The sequence below is a fragment of the Vipera berus genome (genome assembly GCF_964194415.1).
Source record: "Vipera berus genome assembly, chromosome: 8".
Taxonomy (NCBI): domain Eukaryota; kingdom Metazoa; phylum Chordata; class Lepidosauria; order Squamata; family Viperidae; genus Vipera; species Vipera berus.
Window position 1 is genome coordinate 25,410,594 of NC_138211.1, and position 24,698 is coordinate 25,435,291.

Consider the following 24,698-nt stretch of genomic DNA (forward strand, 5'->3'; position numbering starts at 1 on the left):
CAGGAATTCTGGGAGTTGAAGTCCACGAGTCCTAAAGGAGCCGAGGTTGCCTGTCCCTGGCTTAATGGATGCAGACGCTTTTTCTCCCGCCTTTATTAGTTTCGTAAATAACTCAAGGCGGAGAACAGACCTAAAAACTCTGTCTTCCTCCTCCCGTTTCCCCACAACAACCCTGCGAAGGGACCGAGAGCCATTGGCCCAAGGTCTCCCAGCTGTCATTCAGCCATAAATCGGGACTAGTCCTCACTTGTCTTCTCCCCCGGTGCCTTTTAATAAGCCAGCCGAACTGGCCCTGTTGAGGTCGTTTTCTGAAAGGGCCCGCCATAAAGTAAGCACCCACTAACTCCCTTTCCGCCTTTGAATGAAACCTCAGGAGAGGAGCTTCCCAGACCTCTTCATAAACTGGCAGGGCAAGCTACTATATATCAACCAGCAGGAAAAGAAAAAAAAACCCCACACACAAACTGATTATGTTAAGCAACTGGGTAATGAAACATCTGCAAGGAAACCACCGAGCTGAGAGGGCCTCAATAATAATAATGATAATGATAATAATAATAATAATCCTTTATTGTCAAAGTGCAACATGTGTACATTGAGATTAGCTGAGCCTCCCCCGTGCTCTCTCCCCCCAACACACAGTGACAACAAACCCTCCATCCCACCACACCGTGTGAACCAACTACACCACACACCGGCCTCCCAAGTCAATTCTGCATAAGTTCACAGAGATTATATCCCATTTAAAAGCCTAACAGCCCACGGATAAAAGCTACATTTCAGCCTGTTGGTACGTCTGGCTATACTCCTATATCTCCTACCGGATGTTAGGAGAGTAAAGAACTCCACAGTGCACAGGTGTTTTCTTCTACTGGCATTTATATCATATACGTTCAATACCTACGTGTGTGTTTTTTTCTAATTCAGGAAAAAAATAAAAAGCACTTCGAGGTATATTTTCCAGACTCTGTTTGTCAATGGGGAACAGAGTGATATTAAAATATGTGCCCTGGGAGAAGAATGGAACTTGCACAAGATATACCTCTGTCAGGTAAAAATTGCCTTCTTGTTTCTTGGATCTCCAGTATCATTAGGAAGCAGGTTTCAGACCTTTTTGTTTAATACTCAAATTCAGCACTGCTGCCCTGAATGTGGTCCTGAAAACACAGGCACTACCGTGTTTCTCCAAGACCCAGTCTTATATATATATATATTTGGTTGCCAAAATAAGCACCAGGGCTTATTTTTCAAGTAGGTCAGCCTCTGCTAGTCAGGAGGCCACGTCCAGCCCAGGGGAAATGGGGCTGCAGCTGAGAATTGCCTTTTGACCCCCAGGTCTCTCTGAAGGCTTCCGCTCTGTGGCCAGAAGGCACCCTGTGGGAAATCCTGGATCCTGTGTGGCTTTCAAGGCAGCCAAATTCCATGAGTCTGCAGATACACGGAGCAGAGCAACAGGACTCAGGACTGCAAGAAGCCAAATGGTCACTATATACGAGCATTGGAAAGCGTTCTTCTCTCTCTCTTTTTTTTTTTTACTGAAATCAGACTCGGGGCTGAATATAAATCCCTTCTTTAGGAATTTAGAACTTTTGAGTTGTATTTTTTATTTGAACACTTCCCTTACCTTGCATAAGATAAGATTGCTATTTCAAACATTGTCTACCCTTAAACAAATGTTTAATTCAAAATATACCTTTCATGAGTTTATGGCTGGTTCAGGACAGTGTATCAATGACAGATTGAAAATAAACTTATCTGTTCATTTAGAATTCTTAATTGTTTATTTTGTTTTGGGGAAGATTCATTAAAAACAATTGTTAATCCTGGCTTCTTTTATATGCAGCTTTGTAACCAGGATGAAGTCAGATGTCTAACTCTGAGTGGATACGTGTGACACACTTGTTCTTGCTTGTTACATTTAAAGAAACAAAACACAAAACAAAACAAAAATAAGGTTTGTAGACTAGAAAAAGAAGATGCTGTCTGATATCTCTGTTTCTCTATGCACTTGGCAGGACTGTTAGGAAAAAATGTTCCAGGAACACACATTCTTGAAGAATGGAGTCGGAACGGATGAAAAACAGAGGATTAAAAAGAGCAAAGTTGAAAGCTTCCCTGGCATCAAAGATTAGAAGAAGACCTATCAGTAAGTACATATTAAAACATGTAAGCATTAATGCAGAGATATGCACGCTGCAGCTCAATGCAGTTTTCCAAACCCTCGGTGACCTCTTAAGTCATTACAGCAAAAAAGTGACAGTTTCTTGACATTTTGAGGTGAAAGCAAATTAAATACTTCATAAGACATGGCATTTTACTCCTTGGGTTCTTCACTTTCTCAGGGATTTGATTGATTTTGAATAGCACCTTTCTGCAAGAGAAATGCTGCAGAAGAATCAGTGATGATTGATTGGGCTAATGATGTGGGGCATAACATTACGATGGAGGACTGGGAGAGGATGTGGAAAAAGGGTATTAAGTTTACATTTATATCATATACGTTCAATACCTACGTGTGTGTTTTTTCTAACTCAGGAAAAAACTAAAAAGCACTTCGAGCTATATTTTTCAGACTCTGTTTCTGAATGGGGAACAGAGTGATATTAAAATATGTGCCCTGGGAGAAGAATGGAACTTGCACAAGATATACCTCTGTCAGGTAAAAATTGCCTTTTTTTTCCTTGGATCTCCAGTATCATTAGGAAGCAGGCTTCAGACCTTTTTGTTTAATACTCAAATTCAGCACTGCTGCCCTGAATGTGGTCCTGAAAACACAGGCACTACCGTGTTTCTCCAAGACCCAGTCTTATATATATATATATATTTGGTTGCCAAAATAAGCACCAGGGCTTATTTTTCAAGTAGGTCAGCCTCTGCTAGTCAGGAGGCCACGTCCAGCCCAGGGGAAATGGGGCTGCAGCTGAGAATTGCCTTTTGACCCCCAGGTCTCTCTGAAGGCTTCCACTCTGTGGCCAGAAGGCACCCTGTGGGAAATCCTGGATCCTGTGTAGTTTTCAAGGCAGCCAAATTCCATGAGTCTGCAGATACACGGAGCAGAGCAACAGGACTCAGGACTGCAAGAAGCCAAATGGTCACTATATACGAGCATTGGAAAGCGTTCTTCTCTCTTCTTGAAGAATGGAGTCGGAACGGATAAAAAAAAGAAAAACAGAGGATTAAAAACAGCAAAGTTGAAAGCTTCCCTGGCATCAAAGATTAGAAGAAGACCTATCAGTAAGTACATATTAAAACATGTAAGCATTAATGCAGAGGTATGCACGCTGCAGCTCAATGCAGTTTTCCCAACCCTCGGTGACCTCTTAAGTCATTACAGCAAAAAAGTGACAGTTTCTTGACATTTTGAGGTGAAAGCAAATTAAATACTTCATAAGACATGGCATTTTACTCCTTGGGTTCTTCACTTTCTCAGGGATTTGATTGATTTTGAATAGCACCTTTCTGCAAGAGAAATGCTGCAGAAGAATCAGTGATGATTGATTGGGCTAATGATGTGGGGCATAACATTACGATGGAGGACTGGGAGAGGATATGGAAAAAGGGTATTAAGTTTACATTTATATCATATACGTTCAATACTTACGTGTGTGTTTTTTCTAACTCAGGAAAAAAGTAAAAAGCACTTCAAAGTATATTTATCAGACTCTGTTTCTGAATGGGGAACAGAGTGATGTTAAAATATGTGCCCTGGGAGAAGAATGGAACTTGCACAAGATATACCTCTGTCAGGTAAAAATTGCCTTTTTGTTTCTTGGATCTCCAGTATCATTAGGAAGCAGGTTTCAGACCTTTTTGTTTAATACTCAAATTCAGCACTGCTGCCCTGAATGCTGGAAATGTAAAGCTGTAGAAGGAACCTTTTACCACATGTGGTGGACTTGCCCCATAGTAAAAGACTTCTGGGAAAAGATTTATAATGAATTAAAGGAAGTTTTGAAAAACACATTTATTAAGAAACCAGAAGCCTTCTTATTGGGTATAGTCGGAAAAGAAATTCCCCAAAACGATGTTACTTTCTTTCTGTATGCCACAACAGCGGTGAGAATTTTGATAGCCAAGAATTGGAAGACACAAGAAATACCAACGGTGGAAGAATGGCAGATGAAAATGATGGACTATATGGAACTCGCTGAGCTGACCGGGAGAATCCCGTGACCAAGGTGAAGAGTCGGTGGAAGAAGGTCTGAAGAAATTCAAGGACTATTTCAAGAAATACTGTTATATTAACTAGTTTGAAATGGACTTGGAAGTGCTTATAGGTTGTAGTTTTAGAGTTTAATGTTTAGTATTAAGGATAATATGAAAGAATGATTGTTAAATGATAAGAAATTAAAATTATGAAATAGAATTTGCTAATGATGATTTACGATGAAACGCAGATAGAGGGGACTTGAGGAAGTCACCTGAATATGATTAGAAAGATTAGGAATGACGGAAGTTAAGTACTCTTTTTGTATTTTTGTTGATTGTATTGTTTATGTTATGTCTTGTTTTTATATGTATTTTTTGTTGTTTAAATATATGTTTTCATAAGAGCAATAAAAAAAGAGAAATGCTGCAGAAGCAAATATTCTAGGAATATTGGGGCAGGACAATGGTGCACATGCTTGCCACCCCATGTAGCCTTAAATATTTTATTTTGGCTCTTGGTATAAACAGAATCTTTATGTATGACTTTATGTGACTGACTTGAGCAAAGAGACTAAAATGCATGTCTGGGATATGAAATATTACTTCCACCTAAGTCACGTTTATCATAAATTCCGTATAAACCAGCTATAATTGATCAAGGTCCTGGAAAGGTTTCTGAGAGCGAATACCTTTTGGGCACTTGGTTTGAAAGAATCCTGGAGAGATTTCACTTCACTCCAGTATATCTGAAGCAGCCACAAAGTGGACCAAAAGGAAAACTCGCTGATAGGAAGGAAAACTGGCAAATTTAACCATTTTGGGCTCAGTTGTGGTCATAGGTTGAGGACTACCTTATCAGAATAGCTAATTCGTATGTTGGGTTAATAAAGTATGAGTCAAACTTCATACATTCTCTGAACTTCTTAAACATTTCAAGCTTTTCCATTTCTTGTTTGTTTGTCCATATTTAGAATATTGGCCTTGGTCCTGTATGGTCTTCTCTTAATGACAGCAAACCTGGACTGCTGGAACTGCTGTCACTAAGCAATAGGATGACATGACATCATGCTTTACAACTGCAATTCCAGTCCCAATTACCACTGAGAACCAAGAGCTAACTGTAGTTCAACATATCAACACAGCATCTGGATTTCTGATATGTAGTTGTGCAAACAGAAACTTTCTGAAAACAAATTTTGGAAATAGGCAGAGTATTAGCACTACTCCATCAACGTTCATAAGTTATACTAAGGATATTATAATTATGAATTGTTATCTTCAACAGTTGGGGAATGCAGATCCGTCTGTATCAGCCCCTTTCCAGATCAACATGAACAGAGAGAATCAGGAATAACAGTCTTTGCAACCATGGAAATTCAGGGGACATTCAAGCTTAGTTTTGAAACCAGAGGCAGCTGAATTCTACGCTCAAATTGGGTGCATCGTACTGAAATTAGGCTAACATCATCCTAACCAGTCACCCAACTATTAAGTTAAACGTATGATTGCTTTCTTCTAAGCAGAGAGGCCTTCAGCTTTTTTTGAATTGACCTTTCACCTGCAGATGCCTTTGAATAATAGGCTTGATTTATTTTTTTCCCCTCTAGAAATTAAACCAAGCCGATCACTAGAGGCAATTCCCAAATGCTTTGATACAACTCGGAAGATTGAACTCTAAGGAGTCAGACAAGGCTCTCGGATTAGACCTTGGATGTTCCACAGAGATCTGAGCAGCTGATCAACAATAAAAGCAGAGGTGTCAGGTGTGGCCGAGGAATCCTGGGAGTTGAAGTCCACAAGTCTTAAAGTTGCTAGGGTTGGACACTCCTGAAGTAAAGCATAACTCTAAAAGTATGGAAAAAATAACACTTGCAAAAGTACAACTATCATTCTTTCAAAAATGAAAAAATGAAAAACCAACAATTGTTGAGTGAGACCGGAGAAAGGGCCAACCTGAGCTCCATCTGTTTCCTCCTTTTCCAACTGCCGGAAGACGTGTTTCCTCGTCCGCCAAAAGTCCTGGAACTGGAAGATCCGGGCATAGTCCCTGGGCAGGTTCTCCTTGGGATCCCAGGGAGATGTTCGGAAGCTCTTTAGTCCCCTGAACGTCTGGAACCTGAGTGAGGCAGCGGGATCACTCTCTTGCCTCTTCTTCAACCCTTCGGTCTACTGCCCTCTCCCGCTAACCCAGCACAGCCTCCAGCTTAAAGCAGCCTCCCAGGGCTGGCAAACGGGTCACCTGGGCAGTCAGGCCAGGCCTTGCCTCAGCCTCCCCCGATCCCACCAGAACTGTGCCAAGACTTCCCGTGGCCCTGGCCATCCGCCGAGGCTCTCACCGGACCCGGGCTGGCACATCCCGGGGGGTGTCCACCTCATCTGGAAACATTTCTTCTTCTCGCTCCTGTCGGTATTTCTCCAGCATTGCGGCTTCTTCCTCCATCTCCTCCTCGGCCTGCTCAGTTGTAGGCAATGTCATGCTTTCACAGTCCTCCTCCTCCGAAGCAATTTCCTCTGCACTGCTGCTCCCGTCCTGGCAGAGCAAAAGCAGCCCGGGCAGAGCACTGAGTGGGAGAGCGCGAGGAGGCCCTCCCCACCCCGTGGTCCTCAGTGCCTGCCCTGTCCTAATTCTGCCTTCAGAGCCCCTGGCCTCAGTGGGCCTGCAGACCCTCCACCAGGTGACCACCAAAAGGCCAGCTCCCTTACCTGGGCCATGGCTTCTTCCATAATCTCCTCCTCCTCCTCCTCCTCGCTGCCATTTCCCCATTCGTCCTTGTCCAGGATCCAGGCAGCCTGATAGGCAGATGTGCCTTTGGGGACCCTCTTGACAACCTTCTTGCTCTGCTTAAGAGATTCTGTGCAAAGTTGGGGAAGAGTTACTGCCAGAGGATCTGCCAGCATAACAAGAGAAGAAAAATACGGCATTCCTCCTGTCGGTGTAAAGCCACGATTATCGGGGCACGTCCCACTTCAACACAGAGCAGGGATTTTTTATGTGCTCCCTTTAAGGTAACAAAAGCAGGGGACTGTCCGTGAAGGCCGCCCGCTTGGAGACCAGCAGGTTTCCTCGGGCATCTCTGGGCTGGCCAAGGACAGCAGACTGTGGGATGGTTAGGCCAGGAGTCTGATCCGGCAGAGCACAGCTTATGTACAGATCAAGAATCTGAAAAACTGAGAATGTTTCTTTTTGGGGGGAGAGCAAACCAAGCCACCCAAACGTACCCTTGAAAAAAATTAAGCCCTTCAAAGATTTTTATCCTTAAAGCTTTATCTTAATCATCAAAGTATTAACGCCTCTTGCCAATACTATGTAAATACCAAAATATATTCTGTATTTTATAATACAATAAGCCAGTAATAATAACGATTAAGCTCTTGAAGAAATGATTGAGACAGATATACATTGCCTCAACTCCTTCAATGGAACTGTGGTTTAAAGATGGCTGGCCCTGTTGAGGGAGGCTAGGCAACATCTACACATCAGAGTTAAGTATAATCTGGTTTCTTATAGTTCCATCTTAGCCTGCGCGAATTGAACCACTGTAATTAAAGGCTAAGGCTAACAGTACAGAGGCTAGCAGAGGCTGACCTACTTGCTTCGGGGCTTGGGAGTGCTTTTTTGCTTCAAGTCAAAAACCCCAAAGTAAAAAAGTATATAAAAGGTAAAGGTTCCCCCGCACATGCGTGCTAGTCGTTTCTGACTGTAGGGGCTGGTGCTCATCTCCGTTTCAAAGCCGAAGAGCCAGCACTCGTCCAAGGACGTCTCCGTGGTCATGTGGCCGGCATGACTAGACGCCACAGGCGCACAGAACGCTGTTACCTTCCCACCGGAGTGGTCCCTATTTTCCTACTTGCGTTTTTCGTGCTTTCGAACTGCTAGGTTGGCAGAAGCTGGGACGAGTGACAGGCACTCACTCTGTTATGCGGCACTCGGGATTCAACCTGCCAAACTGCCGACCTTCTGATCGACAAGCTCAGCATCCTAACCCACTGAGTATATCCAAGAATAAAACAATGGTCTGAGTTCTGATGAATTAAAAATGCTGAATTGAGGCAGCTGGATTCTACAAAGTGACTCTTAAAAAATTTAAAACAATCCAGATATTCACCAAACCAGTAACAGACTCTTAAAAATTAAGGGCTTGACCAGAAGAACAAATCAAGAGAGCATAAAAAGTGTGTTCTATTAAAATTAATGTGGGCTTTATAGATATATCATCCTACTCCCTTTAATTAAGCAGGCCCAGTTAATGAACTAAGTCTTTCTGTACTGTTCAGGAGACTGGTATCGTTTGCTAGAGCTGAGAATTCTCAGGAGAAAACGAGGTCATCGTAAGTATTCAGCTATTCAGATGTGCGTAGGAATGTTGAGAGATAAGGTGGGAGTTACATTTATTTGCTAAAGCAGGAGAGGGGAGCCTGTGGCTCACAATTCCACAAAACTGTAGCTTCCAACATACCTCACCAGTTAGTCATGCCAGGTGGAGCTGCCGGGGCTTGTCTCCTGGCAATCGCAGGGTACCAAGTCCCTCTCTCTTTTTCTTCCATAAGACTATTTCATGATGTTTCTTTCATGGCATCAGGACAACCCAAAGACATTTCAAAAGTCAATCTCAGCTCGCTGCGTTATTCACTGTCCATTGTTATCTCTTCTCTTCTCTGAGGAAGTATACAGGAAGTTGCAGCAGATATACAGAGGGAAGACTAGCAGTCTACTGTCCAAATTCATCACTACTTGTTCCTAAAAAGCAAATAAACAGGTATCAGACTGAACATAAAAATGCTTTCAGAAACCCTGCAGAAAGGATTAGAGAAAACGCTAGAAATTCTGAAAGTAATTTTTTAACCTACTCATGTAACTTCAGAGGCAATTTTCAATCAAGCATCCATCAGCTGAATCCATACAAAAGGAGAAAACCGTTATTTCTCTAAATATTTTCTCTAGTTGCATTTTTCTAGACCTTTCCAGCACCATCCACCCGAACAGCAACCACTGAAGTGGCCAGCTTATCCCATCAGTTTTCATTTATACCAGGAGACTTCAAATCAGTATTTCTCGAAGGTTTAAGTGCCTGAACACAATGAAAGGAATTGGCTGCCTGTTGCAACTGCTTGTTGCCCACAAGTGATATTCTTACGAACATCATTCCTTCTTGTGCCTAGAAATTTTGGAGTTTGCAAGGAAAGGAATTCTCTCCAATCATTTGATGAGAGATGTAAGAAATACTGCTTTTCACCTGACTTTCATCTCAGTGCTCCACAGGAAGGAAGGAGCACTCTGATGCTATTCTCTTTTGCAGGGAGAAAGGGGGGCGGGGGGGAGGTAGCCTTCTAGCTTTGAGCATGTGACACATTCTTGACTTATCCCAGACAGTAGAGTTAAGTGTTCAGGGCCTGGAGAGACTGAAAGTCCCCTTCGGATTCCAGGTGCATTTTGGAACATTTGACAGTCTGTTCAGGAAATGCTGATAGTATTAACCCAATCAGGCCCTCAGATTTGATGAAAATACAAAGAACAACCTGAGGTATCAAAAGAATTTGCTGTGACATGGATGGGGTGGTTTTTGACTCATTTAGGGTCCCCAAACAGAAAGAAATGAGCCGTAGGGTGAGGAGCCCAGCAATCCCTCGGCTGTTGCACTAACTGCGCAAAACCGGAAGCCCGCTTCCAATTTAAATTTTAATGTGAGGAGTCCACTACTTGCTACTTAGGCTGTCCCCGTGGAAATCTGGCCCTCTAAACAGGAAATCTCAGTTAATTCTCAGTTGAGCTGAAGCAATCAGAAGCCCTGTGAGAGGGTAGTCTTTCAAATACTGTGTCACAGGACAACATAATTTCAGCGTAGTCAATGGTGGAACCCAGTTCATTTCTGTTCATCTCTCCTGCTTCTTATGAGAATCCTACTCTTTCTTCTCTGACACTGCTAGCTAAAATGAACCAAAAGCTTTGCACATACAAACCTGATCTTTTTCAAGGGTTAGCATCTGATATCCTGCAGTTCTGCTACAAATAAGCTTTCCACTGCTATGAAAAGAAGCCAGTCGCAGCCTAAGGACAGAAGAGAAATTACACTAAGCAAGCTCCCTCTGGAATCCAGATGGGCGGTTTCAAAATTTGATAAATATATGAAATAAAATCAATGGAAAGGAGGTGGTGATTGTTAAGGGAGGGTGAAAGAATTGTTAGATATAATGTGGGCAGCAAATAAATTTTGCTTTATGTATATATATATGTTAAATGCTTGCTAACTATTTAGATTACCTTGCTAGGCCCCAAACATGGGACAAATCTTTATTTCCTGTTTCGGCCTAACCGAAGGCCATCCACAGGCAGTAGTCACAACAGTGACAGCTCATATTTGTGTAAATTTTAGACTGCTAACAAAGAATTAAAGGGAGACTGATATGCATTTCAAACTTATTTGTTTTCATCAGTCAACCATACCCTTCTGAGATTCGAATATACACACACACACACACACACACACACACTTATACGTATATGCATGTTAATATATTTATAATTTATTTATAATTTATTCTTTGTTGTTACCTTCCCACTGATGTGGTACCTATTTATCTACTCGCATTTGCATGCTTTGGAACTGCTAGGTTGACAGGAGCTGAGGCAAGAACAGGAGCTCACCACATTGCATGGCACTCAGCTCTCAAACCTGGGCTGTCGACTTTCCATTTGACAAGCTCGGTGTCTTTAACTGCTGAGCCATTCACTTAGTGGTGGGATTCAGCCAGTTCGCACCACTTCGGCATAACCGGTAGCTAATTTTTTGTTGCTCAGGCCCAGAATTGACTTCCGGAAGTGGCATCAACACAGAGAACCAGTTGTTCACATATTTGAATCCCACCACTGCATCCACTGCCCTTGTTTGGCAAAATGGAGGACACATCTTTGTGCTTGGGAAGAAGACCTACCCATTACTTTTATGGGTAATGGTAACAGGCTAATGTCTGTCATTATCCTTAAGACAAACCTCCGTAAATCTGCAGAGATTTGAATGTTATGAATCTGGCAAGTACCTTCGGTATTTTCCCCCCCTCTTACCTATTGTTTCCCTGATTCCAACGAGCAAATGATACTGACCTGCTTCCCTCCAATGACTGCTGATGAACTCCGAAGTCTACAAGAAGAGCGAGTGCCGATGTGATCCTTTTAACTTCAAGCAATGGAGAACCAGACCAAAAAGAGAGGGAACCCACCTGAAAGCGATATTTCTCTGGGGCTGCAAACTGACAGAGCCACTGCAGGGCTGATTTAGTGTGTTGCGTTTGAAGATAATGTGACGGTTGGTGTATGTGACCAGCAGATCAAAGCCAAAATTAAAGCCTGTCCATCGCCAGCAATACTTGCAAGAAAGAAAAAAAGATAATTGAAGAAATAGTTGTATTCTAAGAGTGGCTTTAAATTCTGAACTTAACTTGAAAAGGACCTCCGCTTGACACCTTGTATATTTTGCATCACCTCAGGAAAGTCAAGGTTGGTGGTTTAAGAAAGCTATACGAGCATTGTTATCATTTTTATATTTTCCAATAAGAAAGTATTTAACCTTGTAAAATAATTTAGCTAAGAAAACACTGTTTTGGGGAAAGAAACAGCTTACAAAAACTGTAAATAAATTACACATTTTTAAAAGGACATGGAAAAATATTTGTGCTTACATCACCATCTTTGGCAAGTTTTCTGCCACACCGCATACTGTTTGCTTCTAGTTCCTCTTTATTAATCTCTTGAGGCCTTGAACATACAAAATAACTTTCTATAAAATGGCATTCTATCAAAGGAAAGCACAAGAAAAGTATTCTAACTGGTTGCACACAGATCTTAACGCCTGAATAAATTCATTTCCCCCCAGAAACCTATCTTGTTAAGTGTCCTGAAATTCTTTCCCGGCCAATGCATCAAAGAGTTATCTTCCTGGGCCGTGCTAAAATGACCAGCCAAGTACATCATGGTGGGGTAGCCAGCACCCCGGCAGGACATGGCAATCCCTTGCACACACTCCCAAAGCAGGGAGAACAAATATTGTGGTTTATGATGTTCAAATGAGAAAAAGAGCCACATTTCTGAACTCTATGCTCTCCCTTAAGCTACAAAGGTGAGCAAGAAGTACTTTCCATGCACTGAAAGTCTCCTGGCAAAGGACTTATACCTGCCCCTCAATACATAGGTTGCCGAACTTTAACCCAAGGCTAAAATGCCATAATGTGAATACCCGAAGAGGACTTATTGTGACTCACAGAACAGCACCAGGAGTACAACTACCAAAAATTAAGTTATCAGCTAGAAGAGGAATCTGCCCATTAAATTTAAAGAGACACCACACAATACAACCGTAATATCCCTTGAAAATTCCTGTTCTAATAGACTGTGCCTTAGCTCATCACTTCATTAGAAGAAATCTGGTAATCTTTACAGCATTGCTTAGGTTTTGTTATATTCTGAATAATTGGGAATAATCCTGGATTACTTTCCATAATTCAGATGCAAGCTGTAGATAATTTAGAAGTATCTATTCTCTCTTAGATTTTGGAATCCTGTGTTATTTTGTCAAAGTGCTTTAGGATACCCGATACTATTCTCATTTAAGCTTACTGGCTACAAAATGCATTTTCTAGGGAAACACTGCCAAAAATATCAATGAATACAATTCTTTTTTAATGTTTGGGAAGATTTGTTTTTATAATTAACATGAAACCATAAACGACCTCTAGCATTTTTCCATATGAATGGCAAACCTGAAATTCAAGAATATCAAGACTGCAGACTGCAAACCCTGAACTTTTTTCAACTATGTTTTATATAGTGCGGACAAGAATTTTTTGCATGAATAAAGCGCTGATAAATCTGTTAACAAAACTGTTCAAGCACATCCAAAGAAACAGCTTTCCTTATTTTATTAAATAAAACCCCAGTCATGTTACCTATTCACAAAACCAGCTCCATCCAGCAGGATGCTGGTGAACAAGCTTGTTAGCTTTCTAAGGTGAAAGCAGTTAGCATACGGAAACTTAAATTTGTTTTCTCTTTATAGGAACATTGCAAGATGTGTTTCTCAGTTACAGAGAAAGAGGCATTATACATACCCAATGTCATTGTCTTGTTCTGTTCTAAGCATGGCAAACCACTGCTGTTTGTAAACAGAGAACAGCCAGTCTAAAATTTAGAAAGACCAAAGTGGGCCTTTTATAAACAAGGCAAAGAAAGTTAAGCAGCACTTAATATTTTTACAAGGCTTTTACACTGTCCCCATCAAAACTGACTCTTAGCAGTTTATTTACCCCATGTATGCAAAAGTTAAAAAAACAGAGTCTAAAAATAAATACTGTAGCAACAAATTCAAATCATGTTATTGTGGTCATTAACCAGCAGACCCTGTAGCAACAAGTTTAGAGAAGGAAATGGGGGGGCAAGAAGAGAAAAGGCTATGACCTCCTTTACTCTTTTCCCACACAGTGGGATGTAAGAGAAGCAGAGAAATAGCTTAAACCTAACCACAAACTAGTTTATGTGCCTGAAACTGGATTCAATGATTCGCCAATTTTACTCCCCAGGCCATGTCCACTTGCTAGTGGCACACAGGTTTTTATATGCTGTATGTGGGGACTCTTTCAAAGACCCATAAACTCAATTCTGATTTCCCTTTCTCAAGCCTATGGCATGACAGAGAAAGAAAACAAGCGATTCCATTCTTACCTGCAGGGATCAGCCTGTCTCGTTCAACAATTCTTGCTGATGTCAGATCGCTGATTATATACTGCAGCCTCAGATATTTGAACACTGGCATAAATACACGTCCTTGTTCAGTTTCCAAGAATGAGATGCCTTCCTCAAAATCTAAAAAATTAAAGCAGATTCTTAAGAGTTCAAATATATTTTTACTATTAAGTAAAAAGCAGCACTGCAGTCTGTGAGCAGTTTATCAATCCCAGCAGAGAAAGCAATTCAGATAAGGTTTAACAGGATTATCCTGATTTGCTTTTAAAAGCAAAAATGGCTCACTAGTGGAAGGTGGATTTTCCCCCCCAAAAAGATTGTGGTTTACAGGTTTCCCATCTCGCACAAAAGGAATGCATGTTGGGCCAATAGGGAACAACCCATAATGAAGAGAGAGCTAAAGATACTGTAAATCCTGCTTCAAAGGTTTCCAACATCCAAACTATTCACAAAGCATTTCATAAAGACCTTTCCTGCGCTTGGAAAACCAGGCATCTGCTTCACTTAAAAGCTGTTTCAATGATCCATTCCAAGAAGGCACCATCTGAAGGAACATCCACTACATAAAATAAAGAAACAGCTGTAAGGTTCACTTGAGGTATACACTGAATAACTAAAGCTTGAGGAGCACGGTGGCTCACAAGGTTATGATGCTGGGCTGACTGTCGGCAAGCTTGCATTTGAGACCTGGTTGCTGCTGCGGAACAGGGCGAGTTCCCATCACACCCTCCAGCTCATGCCTTCAGACCAGCAGTTTGAAAGCGGGCAGTTGCAAATAGATAAATGGGTGCCACCTCGGTGGGCAACTTAACAGGGACATGAAAGGAGCCCCCAACTGGGTGTTCCCCAGGCAACAGTGATGTCATCATTGAAACCTTACGATCAGTAAGCACGATCCCAACATGCAGTAGTAACTAAAGCTTTACACAAACACGTACATACGCTGTTTCTACAAAAAATTGTTTACAGATAGTGAGTTGTATTTGGGAATAAAAACATCACAGTACCACTTTAACTGATTTTTTATGAAATGAGTTTGTTCTTCTGTTAGAATGCAATTAAAGGGGTAACTGGCTGCGTCCTTATAAGGAAAGCAAGCAACAAAGAAAACAGAAAAGAAAGAGGCAGCTGACAGTTTTTACGGAGTAAAAAGGGAAAGAAGATAACCAAAGAAATAGTTATTCTGTATGCACAAACCTTTTTTATACTTAAGTATTCTGTGCTATCTTGTAATCCAGTGTTATTCTTAGATCAGTTTTAATGGGTCATTAATAAATTAGTACTCTAAATACCGTATTTTTCGGACCATAAGACGCACCCAGTTTTTAGAGCAGGAAAACAAGAAAAAAATTCTTTCTCCTCCTCTCTCTCTCCCTATCTTTCTCTCTCTTTCTCTCCCTCCCTCTCCCATTGTCCCTTCCTTCCTTCCCTCCCTCCCTCTTTGTCCTTCCCTCTCTGCATTAGAGCAGTACCCGCGGAGGCGGCCCTGCAGCCCGGCTTTCTCTTGCAGAAAGCAAGCTGAAACGGAGTGAGGGAGATTGCCAGAAATGCGAATCCGCCGATCTCACGCTCCTGCAAACTCCCTCGCTCGCTTTCAGCTTCCCTTGCTACAAGAGAAAGCAGGCTGAAACGAGGCAGATTGCAGCAGCGCGAGATCAGCCGATTCGCATTCCAGGCAATCTCCCTCACTCCGTTTCAGCCTGCTTTCTCTTGTAGCAAGGGAAGCTGAAACCGAGCGAGGGAGAGTGCAGGAGCGTGAGATCGGCCTTTCTCAGCACGTGCCGATTCGTGCTCCAGGCAATCTCCCTTGCTTTCCACTTGCGGAGGATGGGGCTGGCCATACGGATCACCTTCGGACCATAAGACGCACCCTCGTTTTCCCCCCCACTTTGGGGAAAAAAAGTGTGTCTTATGGTCCGAAAAATACGGTAATCAAACAAAGACTATGACTACCTATCAAAGATACTAAACCATGGGTGTCAAACTTGCTGCATCACGTGACGTGTCACGATGTATCACAACTTTTTTCACATTGCTGAAGCTGAGGCAGGTGCGGCCTCCGCATGATGCAACCGGCCTATGGGCCGGCAGTTTGACACCCCTGTACTAAACTATCAGGAAAGAAGAGGCAGGAGAGGTGACATCGGTCTGTGAGAATACTGTCAATTTGGAAGAAATGGCAGTGCGGTTATTTCCACATCAAAACAAAACCTGGATCAAACTGATGTTATTAAATGTTGGTACCTTCTTTAGAGCAGTATATATGTCCATCTCCACTTGCATGACAAACAGGTTAGAGGAACTAATCAGCTGTTTCATGAGGTTTATGCTGAAACAAACAATATGACCTCTGAATTGCAAAGGGCATGAATTGTGTTCAGTTCAACGGATTATCTGAATTCCATTTTATTATGCTAAACGTCTTCCCATAGTATCTGGGTTAATCTCAAAAGCTCAATACCTGAGTTCTTTGAGGAGTTCCACACTCTGGTGGGTCATCAGGTTATTCAAGAGCCACTCAAGACACCTAGATTTAAAATAGGTAAGGTAAATGCAATGAGATGCAATGCACGTTTCTAATAAGCTGCTGAGCACTTTCCCCCAGATGTTATAGTAAAATAGGGACCCCACAGCCATCATACTCCAAAGCCCATCCAATCAACTATGACCCTCTTCAGACCATAAGGGACTACACACTGCTTCTGCTCTATTTTTAACTTTTCACTTCCTATACTTGCTTCCAATGTTCTGTCAGAATGAGAGAACGTGAAAATCCCATTAGCAGCTCCTGATAAATAAAAAGCCCAAATACTCAGGAGAAACAACCAGTTCTTCAAGAAGATGATTATTTCACACAGAAGGATCAACAAGAAACAAATTGTTGAAACTTCATGTCTGTTTCCTCTGCTGCTGCTTTCTTTCTTCAGCAGAAAAAACACACTGGTTGTCTTTGTATTTTTATTTATCTGGACTGCTAGTATTGATTTTGGATGTCTGTCCTATTCGAACTACAATCTCTTTCATTTATTATTTAATTGTGGCTGCCCCATTATATTTAATTAAAAGCTACCTCTGAGAACAAGGAGTGAAATTCTCCCTTTTCCTTCCAGGTTATTTACTGCAGAGACAAAAAGAAACTTGCAAATTGGGAAAAGGAATCCGTAAGAATTTCAGTTCTGTCTCCAGGATTCTAAGTGTTTGTGTCTTACGCTGAACACACAGCTCTAGGTTCTACTAATACCTAATATTATTTCATGTCAGCCACAGAATATTAACTATTGCACAAGCTGAAAATATTATGCTTCTAAAATTAAACACATTTTTATATTTGAAGGGAGAAATAAGCAGAAAGGTTTCTGCTGGAAAACATCACACGAGATGCTTCTCAAAGCCACATCACATTAGAAAATCAAGGGGAGATCATAAAAATGTTCTTCTTCAACAAAATCTTTCTTAGTGCCAATACTTACTTTTTTTTCAAAGAATCTAATCCATATGTTCCCGCAGAATTATAGTAACTACACACGGTTTTTGCATTAATTGTTTCCTTCATTGTTTCGCCACACTGCTGTATTAAGCCATCCTGTAAACATAAGGTAAAAAGGTAAAGGTTCCCCCGCACACGCGTGCTAGTCCTTTCCGACTCTAGGGGCCGGTGCTCATCTCCGTTTCAAAGCCGAAGAGCCAGCGCTCGTCCGAGGACGTCTCCGTGGTCATGTGGCCGGCATGACTAGACGCCAAAGGCGCACGGAACGCTGTTACCTTCCCACCGTAGTGGTCCCTATTTTTCTACTTGCATTTTTACGTGCTTTCGAACTGCTAGGTTGGCAGAAGCTGGGACGAGTCACAGGCGCTCACTCTGCTACGCAGCACTCGGGATTCGACCCGCCAAAATGCCGACCTTCTGATTGACAAGCTCAGCGTCCTAACCCACTGAGCCACCGCGTCCCTTCGTAAACATATAATGATGCAAAACAAATCCTCACTCCCAGGCCTAATGCTACAGATGATGCCCTCACCTCAAGCTAACTGGCAAAAATGCAAACAGTGATTATCTAGAGATATTTTGGCTTCTTCTGGACAGATAGGCATACTACCAGTCTCAACCATAATTATACAAAATGATACCCTATTTGTAACAGGAGAAATGAGAAGGACTGATACCCTGATTCTTAATTTTGAAGCTCAGAGGCCACATAAGAAGTCCCTGTGTAAGTGTGCTGGCTTGCAGCATCCATCCTTCATTTATATGCGCCCATCTAGAAAGGGGAGGAGGGGCAAGAGCTAGCGAGAAAACGACTTTCCCAGCTCTGTCAGGACTGCTAAGCATGTGCTTGAAAAAACGCCCCGAGGATAACGGAAGCCATGTGGCCATGACCATGTGCTCGTCCCTGGAATACAAATGAAGATGGGACTGAAAGCCCTGCACTTTGCCAAGCAAAGAGTTGGAAAAAATGGAGCCATTTCCACTTACCAGCTGTAACATGCTGGCAGCTGCCAGGAGGGCAATCACTCTACTAGGGTTTATTAACACTTCATCCCGGTAAAGTGAGCCAAAGGCAACCTGTAAGGCTAAAGAAAACCACATCCTAAGTCTCCTCATACATATAAGACAGGTTATACATTTATTTTTTTCCAATTCCGTAGGATTATTAAGAGTGATATTCAAAAAATGTTATTTCTCAAATTATTTTATATATAGTGACAACAACAAGATGCCTAGAATATTGAGAGGGGGTAAATCAGATGGCATTTAAAAAATATAAAACCCTAAGCGGGACAAATGGTTAAGTACCGAAGTCACCACATTTGGGGTCTACCGTAAGCACCTCTCACCCTAGAAAACTCCCATTCGCCTGCAGATTTCACCAGCTGAGATTATGGGACACCGCGCAAAACTTCAGAAGCTGATCAAAAAGTAGGCACTTCAAAATAAACTGAGTGTTACGTTTTGTATTTTCATTTAAAAACGCTGACAGTTTCAATCAGGTTGAAAAATGTGCATCCACAACAGGTACAATGACAAAAAAAGCATTGTTACAATGCGAGTCCTACTCCCTATATTGTGAAGTCACTCCCATGTAACCAAGGCTCCAAATTTGTAGCAGATTGCATTCCACATTTTGTTGAAAGAAGCAAGCTTCCGAAAGCAGCCATGGCAAGGGCTTAGTTCATAACAGCATCAATAATGCAGGCATGTGTGGCTCAAGATACTAATTCAATGCTTCAGGCAGAAGTATGCTCCACAATATCTAATCAATAATGGCAGTTTTATGTTTTTCCCATCAATTAAGCCAAATTCTCCTGTTTAATAGTATCACCTGCTTAATTACTAGCATTAGTCACAGAGTTGTTTGGAATTCAGTTGAGATGTTGACAGGCACGTGCACAATGAGATTTAATGCCATTTTAAATATGATCTATTCACTTTATATCCTACTACGGGGTCCCCACCCCCCAGTCCGTGGACCAGTACTGGGCTGAGGCTTGCCAGCAACTGGTCCGCACAAACAAGCAAAGCCCCATCCACGGGATGCAGGCAGCACACAAAACCACACATCCTCCGGTCCACGGAAAAACCTCTCTCCACAGAACCGGTCCCTGGTGCCCAAAAGGTTGAGGTCCTGTGTCATGATATCACTGTCTTTGGAGCACACACACCCCACCCCTGGTATAACTCTCCCGTGGCTGGGTGGGCAGAGCTGCAAAGGTGGCCGGTGGCCAAAAATGCCAGCCCAGGGACAATGCAGAGCGCCTACCATTGGCCTCCAGAGCTGCCGCCATTGAAGCCATAAAATACAGGCGGCAAACTGGCAGCAGGCAGCACGACGCAGTGCTGCAGGAGCCAAGCTAGAGGTGGAGGAAGAGGTGGCGGCCACTGCTGGGTAGTTGATCTGCAGGGCGGGGCAGGGCCAGCGGGGACCAAAGAAAGCCCCTCCAGTGGGGGATGTGGCTGATGCGCAGCGGGGGCAGAGGACTTTCTCTGTCACTCCCCCCGGCCTCTGAAATGGTGCAGGGGGACCAGGTAAGGCAAGCGAGCTTCCCCCGCCCATCCTCCATATCATGGCAGTCTGGCTCGGAAGGGGAGTAAAAGGGAAGAGGCAGGAAGGCAGGCAGGCAGGAGGTTGCTGAGTGGGGAGTGGCCTGGCTGCGGGGGCCCTGAGATGTCGGTGCAGGGAGCAGCTCCACCCAACCCACTTGCCTCGCCTCATCAGACGGTGGGAAAGGCAGGCTCTTAACTAGGGCTTATTTTGGGGGGTAGGGCTTATATTAGGTGCACACTAAAAATCATGCTAAAGCTTATTTTCTGGGTGGGCCTTATTTTCAGGGAATCACAGTAGTGACAAAGTATTAGGAGCTTTATCTCCCAGACCATAAAAATGTGATTTTTCATAATTTGCTGTTCATTTATAATAAAAACCATGAAAGAAGTACTGAATAGTTTAGATTTGTGTAGTTGGTTAATAGTCCCCAAAATGAGAAATCTGTTTTTCTGATGAATTATTTAGAAAAATGAGTTTTGCTAAAATGTATTTTGCAAAAATGAGATAAAATACTGGAAAGTCCTTCCAAAGATCATTTATAACTGGCCAGCTTTGTTCCAGAAAACCTGATCCAAGTAATCTATTTCAATTTGAATCTTTTATGTTAGAAAAAGTTCAATGAGGATTCCTTTCTTACCTTCAACGTCAATATTCTGATCAGGAATTTCCAATTCTATTGTGTCCATTCCTGACTCCCTCCAAGACCCACTGAACATACTTGAAAAGTAGCCAGACTACAAACATAAAAGTCATGTTTTTAATAATTTTACAAACCTTGGAATTAAAGAATTTATATGATAAGGTATAACACAATATTATTTTCATAGCAAGAGGAACTAAGAATTAAATTTGAATTAAATTTTCCATTTGTCACTCCTAATTCGAAGATATGTTTCTTAAATTTCAATCTTATATTTTCTGAACCAATTGATTCATTTGCCAGCCAACCCCTTTCATCTTCATGCACTGATTTTAATATTTCAATCTGAACAGAATAAATGGGTTTTCATTGTATCTAAAATAGGAAACGATGGAACAATTGCTCCAGGAAGTGAAACTAAGATCAAGCTGTGGTCTCAAATTTAGTTAGTAAACTAGTATTAAACCACCCTTTATCAACTTGGCTGTAACAGGGCACTGCAGCTTACTTAGACTGGAACTGAAACTAGCATGCAAAGCAAAGAGGGAAGGGGCCAGGCCAAACCTGTGTTATAATTTATTTATACAAGTGAACAGATTGCATCCTAGAAAGATAAGTGATCAGGAAAAAAATAACAGCATCCATACAATTATGGGGGGAGGGGCAGAGTATTATATTGTATATAAATTTCTATAAGCACACATACAGGTAGATAAATTAATACATACAGAGCCTTGGTGGAGCAGTGGGCTAATGCCTCCTTAAGTAACACCAGCTGCCTGCAATTAGTGCAGGTTCGAGTCCCACCAGGCTCAAGGTTGACTCAGCCTTCCATCCTTCCCAGGTAGGTAAAATGAGGACCCAGATTGTTGGGGGCAATAAGCTGACTTTGTAAAAATGCCGCTTGGAGGGGGGGGGGGGAAAGCCCTAATAAGCAGGCATATACATCGAATGAAGGCTATTGCTAAGCACATTTGATTTGTGCTTAGATTGTAAGCTGCCCTGAGTCTTCGGAGAAGGGCGGGATATAAATGGGATTAAAATAAATAAAATAAAAATAAAAAAATAAAGAAATGTATACCTTTCCCTTAAAGTGCATTTCTTATAAAACTAGAAATAGCTAGTTTTGATCCAAAGAGGAGAAAAATACTGTTTAGTAGAAGTTCACATCAAAGCTGGAGGTGACCCATTATGAGCTGCTGTCACTCACTGATGTTTAGCCTGAGAGATTAAACTATACTATTGGGACAAGAAATTCCTTCATAAGTCAGTATGGTCATAAAAGCAAGTCATCACATGACCGGACCAGATTTTGGCTGGGAAGGTCACAAATGGTGATCACATGACCATAAGAAGCTTTAAATGTTATAAATGTGAGACAGTTGCCAAGCACCCAAATTGCAATTGTGACCTTGGGGATGGTGCCACAGTCATAACTTTGGGGATAGGTAATAAGTCACATTTTTCAAGACCCTCGTAATTTTAAACCACCATGGAAACATCGTATATTGAGCATTACCTGTAATACTCATACAATACACCTAAACATGGTTTGCTTAAGCACCATTATTAAATATTATAAAGTTGGATGAATTTATAAATTGTAGGTTTGAAAGGCCTGCGAATGGCAGAGAAACAAACTATCTTTTGGGTTACAAGTGTATGGACTGAATCTCAAGAACCATACATTGTGTTTCCCTGAAAATAGGACCTACGCCTGGGCCAAATATAAGCCCTATGCCGAAAGTAAGCTCTACTTGAGTGTGTGCAGCCGCCCGCTCTGCCTGCTTGCTGATGACATGAGGTGGTGGGCGGGTGTCGCAGACACAAAGTGAGGCGGTGGGGAGGTGGAGGACAAAGCAAGGTGGTGGGGGGGTGGAGGATGAAGCTTTTCCTCCTTATTTGCCACGGGAACGAAGTAGGAGACTTAGCAATGCACTGGTGCCATGGCCACTAAGCGAGGCAGAAAGGGGGGGTTGAGGACAAAGCAAGGTGGGAGGAGTGGAGGACAAAGCTTCTTCTCCTTACTTGCCAATGCTACAAAGCAGGAGGCTGAGCGATGCACCGGTGCCACGGTTGGGGTGCTGGAGGACGAAGCCCCAACAGTATCCTTGGCCACCCAGCCTGCAGAGCCCTGATGCTAGCGGAGTGAGGCAGTTGGGCGGCCAAGGATACTGTTGGGGCTTCGTCCTCCACCAGCCCCCACTGCCTTGCTTAGTGGCCGTGGCACCGGTGCATCGTTCAGCCTCCTGCTTCGTTATGGCGCCAAGTAAGGAGAAGCTTCATACGCCATCCCCCACTGCCTTGCTTAGTGGCCGCGGCACCAGTGCATCGCTTTGTCCTCCACCTCTCCTTCATCTGACTTCATCCTCCACCCACCCTGCCTTGCCTCCTGCTCTGTTGTGGCCACAAAAAATTAAGACCTACCCATGGTTTTCGGGACCACATTCAGGGCAGCAGTGCTGAATTTGAGTATTAAACAAAAAGGTCTGAAGCCTGCTTCCTAATGATACTGGAGATCCAAGAAACAAAAAGGCAATTTTTACCTGACAGAGGTATATCTTGTGCAAGTTCCATTCTTCTCCCAGGGCACAAATTTTAATATCACTCTTTTTGCCATTCAGAAACAGAGTCTGATAAATATACCTCGAAGTGGTTTTGATTTTTTTCCTGAGTTAGAAAAAACACACACGTAAGTATTGAACGTATATGATATAAATGCCAGTAGAAGAAAACACCTGTGCACTGTGGAGTTCTTTACTCTCCTAACATCCGGTAGGAGATATAGGAGTATAGCCAGACGTACCAACAGGCTGAAAAGTAGCTTTTATCCGTGGGCTGTTAGGCATTTAAATGGGACATAATCTCTGTGAACTTATGCAGAATTGACTTGGGAGGCCGGTGTGTGGTGTAGTTGGTTCACACGGTGTGGTGGGATGGAGGGTTTGTTGTCACTGTGTGTTGGGGGGGGTGAGAGCACAGGGGAGGCTCAGCTAATCTCAATGTACACATGTTGCACTTTGACAATAAAGGTTTATTATATTATTATTATTATTATTATTATTATTATTATTATTATTATTATTATTATTAAGGCCCTCTCAGCTCGGTGGTTTCCTTGCAGATGTTTCATTACCCAGTTGCTTAACATAATCAGTTTGTGTGTGGGGTTTTTTTTTCTTTTCCTGCCGGTTGATATATAGTAGCTTGCCCTGCCAGTTTATGAAGAGGTCTGGGAAGCTCCTCTCCTGAGGTTTCATTCAAAGGCGGAAAGGGAGTTAGTGGGTGCTTACTTTATGGCGGGCCCTTTCAGAAAACGACCTCAACAGGGCCAGTTCGGCTGGCTTATTAAAAGGCACCGGGGGAGAAGACAAGTGAGGACTAGTCCCGATTTATGGCTGAATGACAGCTGGGAGACCTTGGGCCAATGGCTCTCGGTCCCTTCGCAGGGTTGTTGTGGGGAAACGGGAGGAGGAAGAAAGAGTTTCTAGGTCTGTTCCCCGCCTCGAGTTATTTACGAAACTAATAAAGGCGGGAGAAAAAGCGTCTGCATCCATTAAGCCAGGGACAGGCAACCTCGGCTCCTTTAGGACTCGTGGACTTCAACTCCCAGAATTCCTGAGTCAGCATAGCTGAGGAATTCTGGGAGTTGAAGTCCACGAGTCCTAAAAGGGCCGAGGTCGCCTAGCCCTGCATTAAGCAGAGGCGGCAGCTCCCGGGAAGAGGCGGGAAACCTGAGGGAAAGCTGAGCGAAGCGGGGCGGGACGGTCAGCGCCCTCCCTCCGCCGAAGAGCAGCGCCGCTGCCTCGGCCGACAGCCCTCCAGGCCCGGGGGCTTCCCGGAGCTGCGGCCGTACCTCCTGGGGGTGCTGAGCAGCCGCTCCTCGCCCTCCTCGCCGCTCTCGCTCAGGCCCTCGCCGCGCTTCCGCTTGGGGAAGAAGGCCCCCTCGGCCACCCCGGCCCTGGGCCCCCACACGCGGCTGCTCCACGAGCCCATCGTCGCCCGTCCGGCCGCCGCCGCTTTCTCCTCACGAAGAAAGCTACGGTTGGGAAGCTACGGTTGGCTACGGTTGGAAAGCCGCCGAGGTGTCCGCTGCGCATGCGCCCCCCTTGGGAATGGCGGTTAGAGACGGACG

At 43.1% G+C, this 24,698-nt stretch overlaps 2 protein-coding genes and 1 long non-coding RNA gene across 10 annotated transcripts in view; 1 reads left to right on the forward strand and 2 right to left on the reverse strand.

The window, feature by feature from the left end:
- Positions 1 to 552: 552 nt before the first annotated feature.
- On the reverse strand, positions 553 to 7,482 carry LOC308671752 (pre-rRNA-processing protein TSR1 homolog). Its single transcript, XM_081334186.1, has 4 exons — positions 6,853 to 7,482; positions 6,486 to 6,679; positions 6,103 to 6,265; positions 553 to 3,130 (listed from the first exon to the last, which is right to left on the reverse strand). The coding sequence occupies exons 1-4, from the start codon at positions 7,069 to 7,071 to the stop codon at positions 2,867 to 2,869; spliced, it is 840 nt and encodes a 279-aa protein (XP_081190312.1). The 5' UTR covers positions 7,072 to 7,482; the 3' UTR covers positions 553 to 2,866.
- The window catches only part of LOC308671757, a 41,536-nt gene continuing 18,858 nt past the window's right edge, over positions 2,021 to 24,698 (forward strand). For 2 of the 5 annotated variants that reach the window (XR_014027292.1, XR_014027293.1), the window contains exons 1-3: positions 2,536 to 2,659; positions 2,946 to 3,234; positions 3,624 to 3,747. This is a non-coding gene — a long non-coding RNA (uncharacterized lncRNA). Of the gene's footprint in view, positions 2,147 to 2,535; positions 2,660 to 2,945; positions 3,235 to 3,623; positions 3,748 to 4,054; positions 5,751 to 24,698 lie in introns of those variants that run through there. The other 3 variants (XR_014027289.1, XR_014027290.1, XR_014027291.1) reach the window with 3 other exon arrangements.
- LOC308671750 (germ cell-less protein-like 1) lies at positions 6,892 to 24,574 on the reverse strand. 4 transcript variants are annotated; one of them, XR_014027287.1, is made up of 15 exons: positions 24,420 to 24,574; positions 23,110 to 23,233; positions 20,561 to 20,657; positions 18,354 to 18,451; positions 17,350 to 17,462; positions 16,341 to 16,406; positions 16,124 to 16,208; positions 14,348 to 14,438; positions 13,859 to 13,999; positions 13,249 to 13,318; positions 11,824 to 11,899; positions 11,365 to 11,510; positions 10,108 to 10,195; positions 8,607 to 8,887; positions 6,892 to 7,001 (listed from the first exon to the last, which is right to left on the reverse strand). XR_014027287.1 is itself a non-coding variant. In XM_081334181.1 (14 exons), exons 1-14 carry the CDS (start codon positions 24,557 to 24,559, stop codon positions 8,777 to 8,779), a joined length of 1,446 nt encoding a protein of 481 aa, XP_081190307.1. In that variant the 5' UTR covers positions 24,560 to 24,574; the 3' UTR covers positions 8,453 to 8,776. The 4 variants fall into 4 exon arrangements, 2 of the variants coding, with proteins under 2 accessions (XP_081190307.1, XP_081190308.1); XR_014027288.1 differs by lacking the exon at positions 6,892 to 7,001 and adding an exon at positions 11,249 to 11,285; XM_081334181.1 differs by lacking the exon at positions 6,892 to 7,001 and having other exon boundaries at positions 8,453 to 8,887.